Here is an 18,225-nt window from a genome sequence, read left to right on the forward strand (position 1 = left end):
CGGCTAAATTAAGGCTTTACAGCTAATTTCCTAATGCATGTAAAGCAAAACTTTGGTTGACTTGATTGCTTAGTTTGTATAATTGTTTATACAAACTTTGTAAATAAGATTGACATCTTTAAACAATATGTATCGGCATAGTTTAATTTGTATTTATATAATTATTATATTTGAATTAAATTGGGTGTAATCATAATGATTGTACAAAAAAAAACCAAAGCAAGCACGCTAACTAAAGTCTTGCTTTACATGCTTAAAAAAATACGCTGTAATAGATAAAAAAAATAAATATATCATACAGTGAAAATGCGCCGCATATACAATACTAATGAATCGCTCTACAGTGAAAATGAAAGAATAGTATCATTATTCGACAGTAAACATGACTCGCATAAAGAAAGCATCATAGTGGAATTCAGTTCAATATGAAGAAACTGAATGACAAAACCTATTCTACGTTATACAACTTTAATAATTGTGTTAAAATGAATATTTTTTCTGCAACAACATCTTACCTGTTAGTTATAAAACACCTGCACGATCTGTTCGTGAAATGTCCTAAACATTCACCTATTTTGGTATATATTTCACAGCTATTTGGATTTAGGCACGAAAAAAACCCGTTCGCATCTCTTACTTTGTTTTATTAGTATTATGTGTTTCTTAACATATACTTTTTAACTAATTTTCTTCATTTTCTTCAAAAATAAAAAAAAAGTCGTCTGTTTATTTTTCATTCTACATCAAAAATTTCTGGCATATACAGTGAAAATGATATTTTAGGATCCGCACTTTACATACACTGATAGTAACATGTAAGTTATGTAAATATTCAAAGTAGATGAACCATGACTGAAGTTCATTGCTAAACAATCTCTATGGAAATGAAAGTGCAACTGCTAATAAAACTGCAATACAAATACCATAGACTTACTATAAGTCGTTCCCTTTTTAACAAACATAAACACATACATTAATTTGTAAATTATGCAAAAGTTTAAAGTCAATGAAACATGATGAGGAGGGGGGGGGGGGGGGGCTATATAATCACTATGGAAACAAACCTTGCAAATGGCAATAAATTTGCATTCCAAATATCATTGAATTAACAAGTTAACATATTAAGCAGTTTATCTTAAACTAATCTAATCACAAACTAATACATCTAAACTTAAAGCAAATGTTTCAAAGTCAATAGAGCATGAATGAGGGGGCGGAACTAATAAAAGAACCTTAGTGAGAACGCTCACATACCCCACGTCCCCATACTGTCATTGGAGAAATGAAATAAGTGTAAGAAAAAAAAATTGTACAAGAAAAAAATATTGAAAAATAATTTCCTGTCAATATGCACATCTACATAGTATGTCCTTATTATCTATAAAATTTCATGAAATTCTGTTGTGTGGTTTCAGAGGAGTTTAGATGACAAACTGTTGCAGAAGTACATTGAAGCAAATAAGCTCACATACCCCACGTCCCCATATTGTCATTGGAGAAATGAAATAAGTGTAAGAAAAAAAAATTGTACAAGAAAAAAATATTGAAAAATAATTTCCTGTCAATATGCACATCTACATAGTATGTCCTTATTATCTATAAAATTTCATGAAATTCTGTTGTGTGGTTTCAGAGGAGTTTAGATGACAAACTGTTGCAGAAGTACATTGAAGCAAATAAGTTCAAAGGGGCGTAACTCCTAGAAAAAAAATGAATCGTCGTTTCCTGTCGATATGCACATCTACGTAGTATGACCTTATTATCTAAAAAGTTTCATGAAAGTCTGTTGTGTGGTTTCAGAGGAGTTGAGATGACAAACTGTTGAAGTTGTACCTTAAAACAAATAAGTTCAAAGAGGTGTAAGTCCTAGAAAAAAAATTGAATCGTAATTTCCTATCGATATGCACATCTACATAGTATGTCCTTATTATCTTAAAAGTTTTCATGAAATTCTGTTGTGAAGTTTCAGAGGAGTTGCGATAACAAACTGTTGCAGTAGTACATTAAAGTAAATAAGTTCAAAGGGGCGTAACTCCTAGAAAAAAATGAATCGTAAATTCCTGTCGATATGCACATCTAGATAGTATGTCCTTATTATCTAAAAAGGTTTCATGAAATTCTGTTGTGTGGTTTCAGAGAAGTTGCGATGACAAAACTGTTGCAGTAGTACATTGAAGCAAATAAGTTCAAAGGGGCGTAACTCCTAGAAAAAAAATGAATCGTAATTTCCTGTCGATATGCACAACTACATAAAATGTCCTTTTCAGGAGAACATTATACACCATATAAATACACCATTAAGACAGTTTCATTATAGGAAAAGAAATAACCATAACCTTAAACCCATGTTTATTATGTTTTCATAAACAAATTGATTAAAAATACATGAATGTGTAAAATATCATCTGTTTGTGGTTGTTTGATTTTCATTGCTGTCCATATTTGGAAAGTAATTGTGACATTCACCAATACGTCGGACATCTGAAGTCTGGCAGTGAATGCTACCACCAAATCTGTAAGAATCTCTGTATGGTACACGGATACATTTAATTCCTGAAATATACATAAATAGTAAACAATCTGTACGAATCTCTGTATGGTACACGGATACATTTAATACCTGAAATATATATATATATATATTAATCATTCTGTACGAATCTCTGTATGGTACAGGAATACATTTAATACCTGAAATATATATAAATATTGAACAATCTGTATGAATCTCTGTACGGTACAGGTATATGTTTAATACCTGAAATATATATAAATATTAACCAATCTGGACGAATCTCTGTATGGTACACGGATACATTTAATACCTGAAATATATATAAATATTTAACATTCTGAAACAGTCTTTTAATTGTTTACAAATACGTTTTTATTTTTACTGAACTTAAATAATCTGAAATAATCTCTGTATAAAAAACTGATTTGCATATGCTATTTTATCCTAATTTGAAGCAGCCATTTTGTTTTGATTTTAGGTCAAATTTAATCATTATCTCGGAGATATTTAGATAAAGGAGCTACCATTTCATTTTTATGACTTTTTTTACATAAACTGTCATCCGGCTTTTTTTTTGTAAAGTGTCTAATCCTGCTGTATTTTTACTCAAAACTCCTGTCCTAGCTATATAGATATAGGAAGGTACATGAGGTATGAGTGCCAATGAGACAGCTCTCCATCCAAGTAACAATTTATAAAAGTAAACCATTATAGGTCAAGGACCTTCAATCCGGAGTCTTGGCTCAAACCTAAACAGCAGGCTATAAAGGGCCCCACAAATTACTAGTGTAAAACCATTCAAACAGAAAAACCAACAGTCTAATCTATGTAAAATCAGGAAACGAGAAACACTTATGAACTGCATAAATTGACGACAACCACTGAACATCAGATTACAGCAGGATTAAACATTTAAATGGTAACAAACCTTCTCCCTTTTCTGAAACAATAGTATAACAATAAGTCACAACATAGAAAGACACACTATAAAATATCAATTGAAAGGCGTAACACAATCAAAAAACGCAAATTAACACAGAACGACAGAATAAATTTGATCTTTGATACCTGACTGTAAATAGATAGCTAATAACAATTATAAGTAAATAAACAGTTTTAAATAAAGTTTGAGTATGATACCGCTGTGAAATGTTAAACAATTTGTAGAAAATCATCACTTTTGAAAAAAATTAAAAAACCTGCGTCGTATTATACACATGTAAATGAAAATAATTGTGTTGTTAAGTATACTTCTTCTTCTGTGTGTATAATCTGTCTGCATTTTTTCAAACTTCATCCTAGCCCCCATACAAATCAAATGGTAGCTCCATAACAAACAAATTAGTCAACTAATTTTCACATATGTAAAATGTGAGCAGCTACTCATATGAACAATCTTGATAAAATGAGATGTTTTTGTAATACTTGTAAGCTTTTAATATGATCATTTGCAAGTAATATTTTTAGCATGCAAATTAGGTTAGTTTCATATGTGAAATATGTTTTGCTTACAAAATGCTCACCTAATTTGCATGTTAAAAACCTTATATATGCAATCACATTAGATCTAATGTAAGCATCGTTTGTGCAAATTGTTAGAACCATTTGGTAAGGTTCTGTAACTGGAAGCTAATTCAAAGCCAAATGATACACAAATAAATAATCTAGTTTCCCCCAGACTAAAACATAAGTGGAACCACTATCTAAGATAGCATATCCTAATCAGGAAATAAACAGAATTATAAAGGAAGAATATGTCTGAGGACAGGAATTCCTTTGCTCAGGCTTCAAACAATAGAAAATAGGACGGATTAACGAAAAGATGGAAAGGTGGATGGTCAAGGGTAACACTTAATGGCCCCGTCTCCCATGGCAGGCATATACAAATAGATTTATCATACCTAATGACTCAAGGAAGTTGATGGTAGGTATTTCAGTTTCTTCAACAATTGCTTTATCTGGTCCTACCATTAACAGATTAATACTCAGCCAGGCACTAGACTCACAAGACTCTGGTACAACCATGCTGTTAGGAAATGGAGCATCTAATATCTAGAAAAAGAGAGGATAACAAATATCTAGAAAAACAGATTAATACTCGGCCAGACACTAGACTCACAGGACTGTAGTACAATCATGCTGTTAGGAAAAGGAGCATCTAATATCTAGAAAAAGAGAAGATAAAAAATATCTAGAAAAAGAGAAGATAAAAAATATCTAGAAAAAGATAAGATAAAAAATATCTAGATAAACAGATTAATACTCAGCCAGACACTAGACTGACAGGACTCTGGTACAACCATGCTATTAGGAAATGGAGCATCAATTATCTAGAAAAAAGAAGGTTAATTTACACTGTTCCATTTAAACATATATTTGTGGACACCGACTAGGCTGACAATGGAATGTAGGATTGCACCTATGTCTCGCTTTTTCGACAAAAGTCAAAGGCTCGAAAAAAAAGCAAGCAGACCCTTTTTCTTTCAAAACCTTTGAAAAAATAACAAACAAGATTGTTTCCATAATACACAATTGCCCTACTCGCACTGTCATTTTCTTTGTTCAGTGCACCTTGAAATTAGGGTATAAACTCTAATTTGGCATTAAAATTAAAAAAAGATCATACCATAGGGAACACGTGTACTAAGTTTCAAGTTGATTCAGGAATTCAACTTGACCACAAACTTTAACCTGACGCTTGACAGAGGGACGGACAAACAGACGGACAGAGGCACAGACCTACAAACATAATGCCCATACATGGGGCATACTAAAGGTGACATGAAAACAAGGATTTATAAGATATTGAAAAAAAAACTAAAGAATGTATAATTGTGTATTAGAATCAGGAAAAGAAAAGTTGTGGTAAGCGGAAAAAATGTGTAATGCCACCATATGAAAATAAACAAGATAATTTTTAATATCTAACAAAAAGTCAAAAATCAGGGTAGTGGTTTTCAGAGCATTGATTAGTTCCTTGTGTTGCAGGTTATAAGAAATTATAATAACTGATTTAACTTATATAGATACTCACTTCCCAAGATGAACCTGTGAATATTCTGTCTTTATCTTCTTTTGTGATTGGTCGATCTGGAGGGTTGACGAGGATACCTTTCCTTTCATTGGTAGGTGGTACTAATGGGACCAGTGATGCATCTATTCAATTTTGAAAATAAGAATAAAACAACAAACTATAGACTTTAACAATGTGTGTCCTGAATCAATCACCCAAGAAATATTTAATAAGACTTAATGTATTTTATATAGGACAAGTTCAATAAAATCATACATGGTACCCCAGGTGAATGCCATTTTATCATCTGTTGGGAGTGTCATAATTTTTTGTTTACTATAAAATTTATCTGATAGTCTAATAATCATCAATTGAGCTTTTACCCTGTAACCTCTCACACGCAACTGTTACTTTATATACTTTACAATAATTATTATGACAGTAGTCGTAAATACATAAATTGGTACCTTAATTACTTCTATAAGGAGATAATTATTGATAATAATTTTACTATTTACAGTTCTTAAGTCCTATTTGTCAACTACATTATTCAATAATTTAATTTTGGATGTAACGCGTCTCCTGATTAGCTGACTTTGTTTTGTTTATCAGGTCATAGACATAATTTTTTCATGTGACCGTGACGTCATAAATGATTTTTTAATAATTAACCCCAGTTTAAAATGAAATTAAGAATTAAATTATAAGAAATGACTGTAACATTTGTTCTGTGTATGAAGAAATAACATCAACAATGTGATTAACACATACTAAAAAACGAGTAATCATTGCAATTATAGGACAACACTTTATCTTCCAAAAATTACATTGTTATTTATTATTGTTTTCTCATGATTATAGCCAAAAGCACAAACAATTGTAAATAAAGGGCAATAACTCCTTTTTCATTTGTTTGGTCAGAGAAAGTCAATTTGTTAAATATAAATTTTATGGTGGACTACTAACTCTAAGGTCATGCAATCATCTTGACAAAATATTCATATTAAAAATAAAGAGGTATTGGTTTTCTTTATGACAAAATTGAAAACCAATATACAGCTTACTCAATAAAATATATTAAATATGTTTCAATATGTACAACCTATATGTACTGGATTCAGATCACCAGGAAAGTGAACTTCGTGTACTCGATAACCACGAGATTTCACGTGACGTCTGAGCCAATCAATGCCTTTTCTATTAGCTGTCATGCTCTGCTGCACAATCAGATCTTTTCAAAGTCTCAAAACTTCAGCTGCGTCAAAACACTAGTAAAATTTAAAAATCAAAGAGCTGAAAGCTCTGAAGAAAAATGACGCAACTGTCTCTAATATTGGGATAGTTTTTATGCAAGTCTTGATTTTCACATACCGTAATTAGTTTAACAATGCAACATGTCTCGTAAGCATATAATTGATATTCATATATATGTGTGTGTGTGAAGTGAAGGTAACAACTGGCTGTTTTTTTAAGACAAATGAATAGGTCAAGACTACCTGAATTGTACAAATAAATACCGTAGAAAGGCTTGTAAATTTCTCACTGGTACATAGTCTGAATCCAGGTCCGTTCGCGCCCACTCATGTTCGCCCCCTTTCACTTTCACACCCTAAATGTTCGCACCCAATCTTAATTGGTTTTGTGTTTAATAACTCTGTAAGCAAGTGTTTTCTTATAAGTATAATTGTTGTCATTGTCTCAAAATCAAGTGAGACAGCGTTTTTATTTGTGTTGAATAAATCTTAATCATGTTTTGGATAGCGTATTGTTAAAAATAATAATAATCCTTTCTAATTAAAGTGGTATTTTGTCAACGTTTTATTTTGTGTTGAATAACTCTTAATCATGTTTTGGTTAGTGTATTGCTATAACTTTGTTTCATTGACTTCTTTCAAAATGAAGTGAGATTCTGACTATGTTTTTTTTCTGTGTGTTGAATAGATTTTATCATGTTTTGGTTATAATAGTGGATTGCTATATTTTGGTTCCTATATTTTATTGTTTCGTTGTTTCAGATCAAAGGGACCAAGCTGTTAAAAACAATTATCTTTTGTGTTTTTCCTTTAAAATCTTCAATGTTTTACTCATACCAAGCTATAAATACATTCAGTATTTACACCAAAGCAATTTAAAACAACAATCATGATTTTCCAATTATTCAACTTGAATTTGAATTAAAATTGAACGCGAATGAGTAGAGTGCGAACGGACCTTGGGTGCGAACGTGCGAGGTGCGAACCTGCAAGGTGCGAAAGTGTATTGGGCGCGAACAGACCTGATGCTACAAAATATTAAGTAAATAATCTTTTTGTTACTGTTATCAAAGGTCTAATGAAACTCAGGTAATTTCAAACATTTGTCAAAGAATTCTAGTCAAACCAGCACCTGGACAAATTGGCACCTGGACAAATCAGCACCTGGTTAAATCGACACCTGATATAGTCAATTCGGCACCCATGTTAAATATATATTTTAACAGTATTTTAAGCAAAAAGAGTAAAAATAAGTAAGGGGTTGCCAGAATTTTTTTCAGTATTTAAGCAAAAAGAGTTAAATACTAACTTTCACATTTTTGGGTGTTCATTGTACATTTTGTATATTTTTATTTTTCTCAACTAAATGACATTTTTGGTGTATTTTTAATGATATATATATGAGTAGTCAAAATAATTATTACGTCTGGCAAGGCTTTTTAAATTTTATTCTGGGACACCTTTCTATGACCGCAAGGCTATGTTAATTTTTTTCTGGGACGCCTTCCTAAGAAAGCCTTCCTACGAACTTCGTAAGAAGACGTCACAGAAAAAAAATAAAATAGCCTTGCCAGACGTCATAATTATTTGGACTAATACATGAGATATTGGATATTTTTATGCATTATTTAAACCAGTTGAGCATTTTACAGGATTGTTTGTTTAATGCTTTTTAAACTTTACTGAAAAAAAACACCTTAAATTTGCTTATTATTTGGCATGAAAGTTTGATTTATTGAAAGGGACTCATAGTTTTCCATTTTTTTTTAATAATTGTCTAATTGTTAAAACAACAGCTTGGGTAAGGGCTTCGTTGTTTACCTTTATACACAACAACATAATTTCACTTTGGTTTCGTTGTTTACCTAAATACACAACAACATATTCACTATGTAATTGGTAACAGTTATTAATTAATTGAATAGAAAATATTATATCAAATATTATTGGATGCCGAATTGACGTCAAATAGGTGCCGATTTGACTAGATGCCAATTTAACCAGGTGCCGACTTGACTTGTACGTTTCAATTCCTCTGCGATCGTTTGCGGTATTTTCTTGAGAAAAACCTATTTTCCATCATCAAAGAGAAGAAGAAACTGCTTGAAAATGATTCTGGAACGCTTCATGATTGTTAAAATAAGTTAAATTCACTCAAAAAACAATTTTAAAACTTGCGATGTTTAAACAGGAAGTTTCAAAAGCAAATGTAAAAAAAGAAATTAACCGGTGAGAGTGGAAATCCGTACATAACAGATATCACTATAGTACGACTTTGAAAGCAAAACAGTTCCATCCTTTTGTAAAACAGTCTTTAATATACCTATCACAATAATGTTTGAAGGGTCTTAAGCTTATTCAAACCATAAAAGTCGGTATGAAACACCAAAACGGAATGAACAATAACCGATTACGTTTTGTACAAATTCTAAACTGGTTCCCGTCAAACTACAACACTTTGTCCGAGTGTAGTGGAATACAAGCAGAAACCAGTTAGTTTGTAAACTGGTTCCTGGCTGATTACTACACAATGACCTCTCATGCATAATTAATGATAACACAAGCAGATTCCAGTTTGTATAGAAAATAGTAAATACGAAACCAAGCGCGGTAGGCAGAGAAATGTAATGAAGTTCAGGTCGGCAGTTATGGAACAATGACTGCGTCATTTTCCAAAAATATTATACAATATAAAAATAAAATTTGTCTAGTTTTTCCTTCACAGGTGTATCTGGAGAGCATGATTTTAATTACAAATAGTAAAAGTACTCTAAGATTCTAACATGGTACCTCTGTGTAAAAAAGTCAGCGCTCTAACTGACAAAGCTCAGAAGCTTACGGCTGGATTAGTATCTACTACCCGTACTAAGAGAAACAATCCTGTCACACATGTGTTGTATATACCTCGCTGCCGGAAATGTAGAACATAATTTCCTCTGCGTGTAGGCAGGTAACAGTTAGTGTCGTCTGCCATCCATGTGGTTTTGTTTATGGCAGTAGAATAAAATTGATCGATATATTAAAACCGTGATTCAACCTTATAGTCTCCCAGACAACAAAAGGTTTGAGGCCCACATCACATTTATATAAATATCAATCGCCATATTGGTCTTCAACTATTGTCAACCTGAACCTAGTCAGTTGCCAGTATTTCTGTGTTTTTTTCTCTGCTATATTTGCTTTTTTTAATGTTTTAGTATCATTCAGGCAGTTAGTTTTGTTGTTTAAATTGTTTCACAATTACTCATGGAAGGCCTTTTATTACTAAAAATCTGGTATGAATTTTGCTAATTGTTGAAGGCTGTCCAGTGACAAATAGTTAACGGCATAAAATAAAATATCCACAAAAATCACATTTTTGTTCTCAATGCATAAAAACTGGCATCCACAAAAGTTTGTGTCTGATATCAGTCATTTTTTTATTTATTTATAAATACTTACCGGTTCTGCTTCATTGATTACATATTTATAATTTTGTATCCAGTCTTTACGTTCCTGACAATTTGTGTCGAAAGGAAAGTCTGAATTATACATGTTTTCTGACATAGTAGGCTTGGGAGCCATCGTCCATAACATATCTTCATCCTTCTCAAAATAATCATTCAGTATTGTCCTGCAAGATTATTTTTTTTTATTTTTACAGTATTGAGCAAAAAAATGTAAAATACCAATTTTATACATAAAGATTATGGCAAAATAGAAAATTTAATAAAAGAAGTTACATTTAAATTCCTTTCTTTTTTTCTCCAGGACAACCTTTAAAAACAAACCCTCTAATGTGTATACATTGTTTGTATTTATCTGCCTCCTTAATCATGCCCTTGTAGGACTGCTGTTGTTTATCATATAAACCCCTTTTATAATGAGCTACAAACGTAAGAATCTTATGGATCATCTGGGTAATGGAAATCTTTTTTTTTTAATTGAAAATATTCCAAATAAAATAACACAGTATCCTTAATATAACTCTCCTCCTCTGATTTTAGGCATATTTTTGGTGGTTTTGTTTTGGTTGTACACGTGGTTAAAACAAAACTTATCAATCTAATATCTACCTGTATGCCATAGACTCAAAATATCGAGCTCTACTGCTCATAGTGGAGTCAATGATTTCATTCCCGATTACCAGCAGGGTGTCACGTGGACAGGAAGCTCCGTGTTGATGCTCAATTGAAAAGAACGGTGTCCTCACGGGTTGTGTAAAATCAATTTTATCAGGTCTTCTGACTGTAACATTACACTGGAATCTAAGTACCCTCTCTAAGTTGTCAATCTGGAGAGCTGCTTTGTGTATGTATTCGTCGCTCTGTTTTCCTGTTCTTGGAAAATATATGAAATGATATTTAATAATTAAGATCCACTTTCGATCCTATATTTTAATTTAATCCTACTGCAATAATCAAGGTTAATTACTTTTATATTGCAGAACATTTATATATACTTTTAGACAAATATGTGTGACGGAATTGCTTCTCTCCATTAGTAGATACTTTTGTTATAGTCAGTGGTAAGAGGATAGGCAGATCCAGGGGGCCTGGGCCCCTCCCCCTTCCGTGGGAACAACTTGATTGATTATATAGGGAATCACCTTCTTGAGATGACAATTAATTTTGTAATAAAAAATATGGCTCTCCGGTAAACTATATTTACTGTGTGTAATGCTGTGTTTTTGTTTATATCACATTGGCTAGGCTTGAGATCTCACAATACTTGTTTAGTCCCACTGCATTCATGTACCTGTCCAAAGTCAGGAACCTCTAGCCTTTGTAAGGGGCGACATCAAAAGTTCAATGTAGGATAAAAAACTTAATTCACATAGTTTTTTCACTGACCCCCCTCTCCCCTCTCTTAACTTAATTTGCGAAAAATAGATTGACCAATATGCATATATGTAAAATCGATTTTGGATAAACAAAACTTGCAGCAATTTTTACCCCCACCCCTAAACTATTTGTTTTAAGTATTTTTATCCTAAATCAATACTTGTCGTGTATGTTTTTTCTTCTTTTTTTTATTGTTCAATTATATATTTATTGCTGGTGTTTTGTTGGGTGTTGTCTCTTTGAAAGAATCCTTGTGACCATGGTAACCATTCTTAATTTTATTAAAACTTAAATGCTAGAAGATTTACATATACATGATATATGTCTCAATTAAAAACAATCCTTTTTGTTCAAATGACAGACAACTAATGTTAAAGAATATTTAAAATAACTGTTTTTTAGTATTTCAAAATTTACATAAAATATATGAAAAAGAAGATGTGGTATGATTGCCAATGAGACAACTGTCCACAAGAGACCAAAATGATACAGACATTAACAACTATGCATATTAATTATACACTTAAAAATATTTGGATTGCCCAAACCCTACCCATACATTGAGACATTGTGTAGAAAGATACTAGTAGGCATTTTTTTTTATTTTCTTTCTTTCAAAGCGAAATTGAAGTGTTAGATAGATATATATGTGGTTTGAGTGCCAATGAGACAACTCTCCATCCAAATAACAATTTATGAAAGTTAATCATTATAGGTCAATGTACGGCCTTCAACACGGAGCCTTGGCTCACACCGAACAACAAGCTATAAAGTTAGATGTCTATTTAAGTCTTCATGCCTATCTTAATACAAAAAATAACAGCAGGACAATAAAAGATTTTGAGTAGGCAGTTTTTTTTCTGGATAGGTAGGGTTAAGGATGTACACCTCTGAGGAGCCAAACATTTCTAGAATTAAACCTTTTTTCCAAACCTGATTAAATGGTGAAGAAAAATATCATATGGTGGTGCGCTTCTTTTTATGCTACGGCCCTTTGAAAGTATAAAATTTTGATGATTTTCCCATTTTTCATCGATATTTACCCATTTTTGGGCTATTATCTTGAAAAAAATCACAGTTCCAAAATTTAACTTTTTTTCATACTCTCAATAAAGGTGAAGTAGACCAATCTGAATAAATTCATCTAAAAAAAAAACTATAGATAGGTGATAATTTAAGAAAGTTTTATCATATTTTGCTACTTTTTCTTGTCAAATTTACCATGTTGTCAATTTTGTTAATTTGTGATTTTTCTCTGTTTAAAGAAGAAAATGCACATTATTTCAACATCCTTGTTATAAATGATTGAAAAAAATGCATATCTTAGAAATTTGAAAAGAAAAAGTTATATGGGATGTTTATGTTTCTGGTAAAAATCATTTTTTGTACCCCTCACCCATTTTTCTCAGAATTTCAGCTAAAAGACTGACTTGTTTGGTGTAAAATTTGAAAAATTCATTACTCAAAAACTACTTATTGGAAATACAAAATTCTTTCACAGAGTTAAGTTTCACTATGATAATAATCAAATTCATTGCTATTTTCCACTTGTATCATATGTTTTGGAAATAATTCCTAACGATATTTCAATGAGACTCAATGAGACTGAAATGTCAGAAGAATACATCCTTAGGTAGCACTCCACAGTTAGAAAATAAAATTAAAAATGAGCCACAAAATGTTTTATCATCTCCTATTTCTGGATTTCTAAAACATAAACTTAACTGTTTGTGTTGTACACAGGTACATGTGCATATGTATGTAATCAGTATATTCCATAGATTTGATTTTCAAAAGTTAAAAGAGTGAAAATTAATTCCTTTGATGTGTATCCATGGCAACATTCTGCATTTATTTACCATGAAATATTGCAAAAAGGGGGGTGGACATGTCACATATCCCCCCAAAATTTGGATCAAACTAGAATTTCAATGCCTTTGAGTGATACCTTTTTAGAAACTGTTTTCATAAATCTTCCTAATGATCAAATAAAAAATGGGTGTCTTTCGCCTCATTTTTTCGTAAAATCCAATCACAAAGTTCGTGCGATAAAAAGTTGGAAAAAAACATTACAATAATTGCCGGACCAATGTATGGTAGGGACATGCAAATACGGATTGTCATACAGAAAACAGCCTATATTACATACATTACATAATCTTGATGTTCATATAAACCCAATACAAAGGCTATTTTAATACTCAGCTTTCCAAAAATGAATTTTATTGCACACTAGCTCTCATATTTAAAAAATCCACAGGGGCCAAAATGCGAAACTACACACCTAACTGTGGAGTGCTACCTTAAGGTGAAATTTTTCCCCTCCTGTCTAAATTTTCATTATATTTTCTGTGTTCTACTAGCTGTTACGATGAAAATGGTACCTTAGTTTTTAAAATTGGTTTTGTTTATGGCCTAATGGTGTTTTTTTTTTGTTATGGTTGAGTCTTAGATGCATGACTTTTTTATTAGTTGTTAGTGGCTTTGAACTAGCTGTCAGATAACTGTGAGTACTCTCAGATCTGTTCGTTGTGTCTTTTTGTGTCGGGATGTATAAGTACCCGGCCACGTCCACTTGTATTTTTTGTCCATCTGATGAGTTAAGCCTTTTCAACTGATTTTTATAGTTCGTTCTTATGTTGTACTGTTATACCACTGTCCCAGGTTAGGGGAAGGTTGGGATCCGCTAACATGTTTAACCCGCCACATTATTTATGTATGTGCCTGTCCCAAGTCAGGAGCCTGTAATTCAGTGGTTGTCGTTTGTTTATGTGTTACATATTTGTTTTTCGTTCATTTCTTTACATAAATAAGGCCGTTAGTTTTCTCGTTTGAATTGTTTTACATTGTCTTATAGGGGCCTTTTATAGCTGACTATGCAGTATGGGCTTTGTTCATTGTTGAAGGCCATACAGTGACCTATAGTTGTTAATGTTTGTGTCATTTTGGTCTTTTGTGGATAGTTGTCTCATTGGCAATCATACCACATCTTCTTTTTTATAAACATTTAAAACTTATTATTTACATTGATTTATAGTATAGTATATTAATATACATGATTATCACATATGTTTCCATACCTGCTAGTAGGTAAATATCCTGGTTCTTTTTGAGGTGTACACCAAAAATCTGGTACTCCCAATATGATTTCTTCTAAAGGATCCCATTCATTGTGAGAGTTCACAATTTTCATCTTTGAATCAGCTACCTATACGTTATTATAGAATATCAGCTGAAAAATAATCATTGGTGTTACTTGAATCTGTAAAAACATACAGTCCTTCCAGAATTAGGATGATACATTTTGTAATCAGTCAGGGGACTTACTTAAATGAGTGAATTTCTAAATCACTGAATTAAGTAACATTATTTCCAGAAAGATTGGAAGTAAGAGTTGTCTTTCTTTAATAATCACCTATTTATGTAGTACAAATTAATCACTAGAAGAAGTGATTTAATTTTAGTATACATGTAGCTTTAAATATAGAATGATCCAGGGACTATAATTATGTTTCTAAAATTATCAGAACCAACATCTGTGTTGTCTAGGATGACCAGGTCATTTCAGGTGATGACCTTGTACTGAATCTAGGATATTGACATTAAAATCACTAGTTTAAGTGTCATACCTCAATTTCATTCCCAAAAATCACTTATTTAAGTATCATTATTTTAATAACTCCCACTAATTTCAACACACCCAGTGAAATTTTTATCGGGAACAGTAGAATTTTATCACATAATTTGAAAGATGAAACCTTGAACTTTACAGGAAAAATACTCCCACTGCTGGGAAAAATCTGTTAAGAAAGTATCATTCCATTATGTACAATGTAAAGCCATTATTATAGCATTTTTTCAACTAAAATAGAATTTGCAGATAAATGATAACATCAATTCAAAGGCATAAACCTTGCTACATAAAAGAAGCAAAAAGTTCATTTTTCCAATTTTATTAATGAAAAGATATTGTTTAAACCTATGTGTTTAAAATTTTGGTAAAACTACAAAATCACAATTTGTGACAAAACTTCAAATTTGCTACTCAAATAAGTGATTTAAAAATCACTTATTTCAGTAAGTCCCCTGACTGGTAATCATTCATTATACATGTTATACATGTAATATCATGAATATAAACACAAATTAAAGAAATTTTAAGGGGGATTTTTTTTGTTCTGCTACAGTGACTTCATTTGCATGCTGCATCCATATGCCATCTGTACATGTTTATAAATCTAACAATATTGAATAATAATTGAAATTGAGATGTTTCCTTTATGCAGTTAATATGTGAAACATTGTGTTATATATGTCGCCCTGCATTCGGCTGTTGTCTGCTCTATGGTTGGATTGTTGTCTCTTTTACACATTCCCCATTTCCTTTTCAATTTTTTTAAATAATCACCACTGACAGCTGAAGAATTTGAGTGTAATGCATGATTATTTAATCTGTATCTAAATAAAATTAAAAAGTTAGTTTTTAAATAGAGTTATTCCTCTTTGTCCCAATAGTACTTTCTCTTTGTGATTTGTATCAATTTTAAATTAAAATATGCTATAAAAATTGGTTTTTAAATTCGTTAAACGAATTTTGATTTGCTTATACATGTTAGAGAACTTTATTGAGTTAAAAAAATATTTTACCATTCGTGAAATCGTACTACCGTTTTCTTTGACGGCAGTATCCCTGTAACATGTAACATTTATTATTTTCACACACCATACCGTTGTTCTTAATGTTTCATATATATGGGGTAGTTCTTTATCCTTCTGTTGATTATTAGGAAAACATACCTTTACGTAAAAACTATATATTTTAAACGTGTCAAAAGATATGCTTGAAAATACTGGCGATCAATCTCTGTAGAAGTACCACATGTTTTGTGTTTACATTCGACCGGAAGTAAGAAAAAAAACCGTTTGCGGTTGGCTATCAGGTGTCAGACCGAGACCACCAATTAAAAATCCCTATCTGTTTAACCAAATTTTGCAATTTTCACAGCTTTCTAAATATTTTACCTTAAGTTTAACTTCGTAGAAACCAGGTATATCCTTAATTGTACATGTATCAGCTTTCTACATGCCAATTTTCACCATATCTTTAATTAGCCTTCTAACAAAATAACTGACCTTCAAACAGAAGTACTCCAAAAAAAAAACCTGGTTTTCTGGAAATCTAAAATTAGTATACTATGGAGCGCATTAATCCTCAATTTTTAATGCAAACTCATAGACAAGTAAATTTTGGCTCAAAATGATCTAGATATATTTCTCTTTCACGAAAGTTTCATTTCTGCAAATTTGTTGGTTAGTTTAAGTAAACAAGGACATCAAAAGCACTATTTTGTGTCAGAGTAGGGCTTCTTTTTTTTAAATTGGAGGGAGTAATGGTCTGACACCTATTTAATTTTTTTTGGGTGAGGGCAGTGTTCGCGCGTACCTGCATGCGGGGGTATAGGGGTACGCGTAGCCAAATATTGACTTTCGTATTCATGGTATTAGCTACGTGTTTCGTTATTTCCTGACTTTAGAAATTTAGGGAAGATAATTGCAAACAATACTTCTAAATTTGTATTTAATGTATTTAATAGTTAGAAATTAAATGGAAATGCACCGGCAACATGTTAAAAGAATAAAATTATAGAGGAGGGCCTGGACAGGGTATTGGGAGCATGGGTGAGAGGGGGTGGGAGAAGGGAGACGGAGGGGGCGGAAGAAAGGAGAGAAGGGCAGGAAAAAGGAGAAAAGGGGATAAAAAGGAGACAAATATGTATATTAAAATTATTAAAATTTAGCAAAAAGTAAAATCACAAAAATACGGAACTCAGAGGAAAATCAATTCGGAAAGTCCATAATCACATGGCAAAATCAAATAACAAAACGCATCAAAAACGAATGGACAAGAACTGTCATATTCCTGACTTGGTACAGGCATTTTCAAATGTAGAAAATGGTGGATTGAACCAAGAAAACAATTGTTTAATAAATGAGTTAATCAAAAGATTCAAGAAAGTGCTAACAAAAAGTAAAATAACAAACAAACAAACGACTCCGAGGAAATATAAAAACGGAAAGTCACTGCAAAATCAAACAAATGAATAACAACTGTTATATTCCGAATTTCTTAAGTAGAAAATGGTGGATTGGACCTGTTTTTTTTGCTAGCCAAACCTTTCACTCAGTGTATGACAGTCGCAGAAAATTTCCCAAAATGGCAAAGAAACGAAAAAAATATTCTGCCGAACCTCGTCACTAATTCATTCCGATCTCTTATATGTATGGAGAAACACTAAAAACTAACAATTTCCGGGATTTTATTGTGTTCCCGTGCATGTAAAGAGACACATGTAACCATCATTGTTTGTTTTAGATAAATTGCTTCAAAGCTAACTGATATGCATATAATTTGGCAGAAAAAGGATGACATTACTTAATATAGAGTAACGTGTTTTTTCCTGAGAGGTATTGAAAAAATATGTAACGGGATCTGAACGGTGTTTGTTATTTTGTTTCCATTTCCCCTGTCTGGTTTTGTAAATTTCCTATTAATTCTTCTGATTTAGTTTTATTTCCAACTAACAGTGTGCACATTAAGCTTAAAAAATGTTATTGAGTGAA

General features: G+C 31.8%; 2 protein-coding genes across 7 annotated transcripts in view; both read right to left on the reverse strand.

Annotated features, from left to right (window-relative positions):
* The window catches only part of LOC143056233 (solute carrier family 35 member F6-like), a 514,661-nt gene that overhangs the window by 459,112 nt on the left and 37,324 nt on the right, over positions 1 to 18,225 (reverse strand). The window lies entirely within an intron of this gene.
* On the reverse strand, positions 2,333 to 16,506 carry LOC143056237 (glycine amidinotransferase, mitochondrial-like). 6 transcript variants are annotated; one of them, XR_012972258.1, is made up of 8 exons: positions 16,402 to 16,506; positions 14,685 to 14,836; positions 10,837 to 11,100; positions 10,223 to 10,394; positions 6,631 to 6,796; positions 5,550 to 5,671; positions 4,417 to 4,567; positions 2,333 to 2,553 (listed from the first exon to the last, which is right to left on the reverse strand). XR_012972258.1 is itself a non-coding variant. In XM_076229322.1 (7 exons), exons 4-7 carry the CDS (start codon positions 6,737 to 6,739, stop codon positions 2,402 to 2,404), a joined length of 534 nt encoding a protein of 177 aa, XP_076085437.1. In that variant the 5' UTR covers positions 6,740 to 6,796; positions 10,223 to 10,394; positions 10,837 to 11,100; positions 14,685 to 14,823; the 3' UTR covers positions 2,333 to 2,401. The 6 variants fall into 6 exon arrangements, 1 of the variants encoding a protein (XP_076085437.1); XR_012972260.1 differs by lacking the exon at positions 2,333 to 2,553 and adding an exon at positions 2,578 to 2,620; XR_012972259.1 differs by lacking the exon at positions 2,333 to 2,553 and adding an exon at positions 2,747 to 2,825.

Source organism: Mytilus galloprovincialis, chromosome 13, assembly GCF_965363235.1.
Source record: "Mytilus galloprovincialis chromosome 13, xbMytGall1.hap1.1, whole genome shotgun sequence".
NCBI classification, from domain to species: Eukaryota; Metazoa; Mollusca; class Bivalvia; order Mytilida; family Mytilidae; genus Mytilus; species Mytilus galloprovincialis.

Bases quoted from the DNA above. Each gene is read 5' to 3' on its own strand.
- LOC143056237 (XM_076229322.1), bottom strand. From the start codon at position 6,739: ATGACAGCTAATAGAAAAGGCATTGATTGGCTCAGACGTCACGTGAAA. The intron at 5,672-6,630 runs GTTGTACATATT...AAAATTGAATAG, and splicing joins TCTGAATCCAGTACATATAG to ATGCATCACTGGTCCCATTA. The intron at 4,568-5,549 runs GTGAGTATCTAT...CTCTTTTTCTAG, and splicing joins TCACAGGTTCATCTTGGGAA to ATATTAGATGCTCCATTTCC.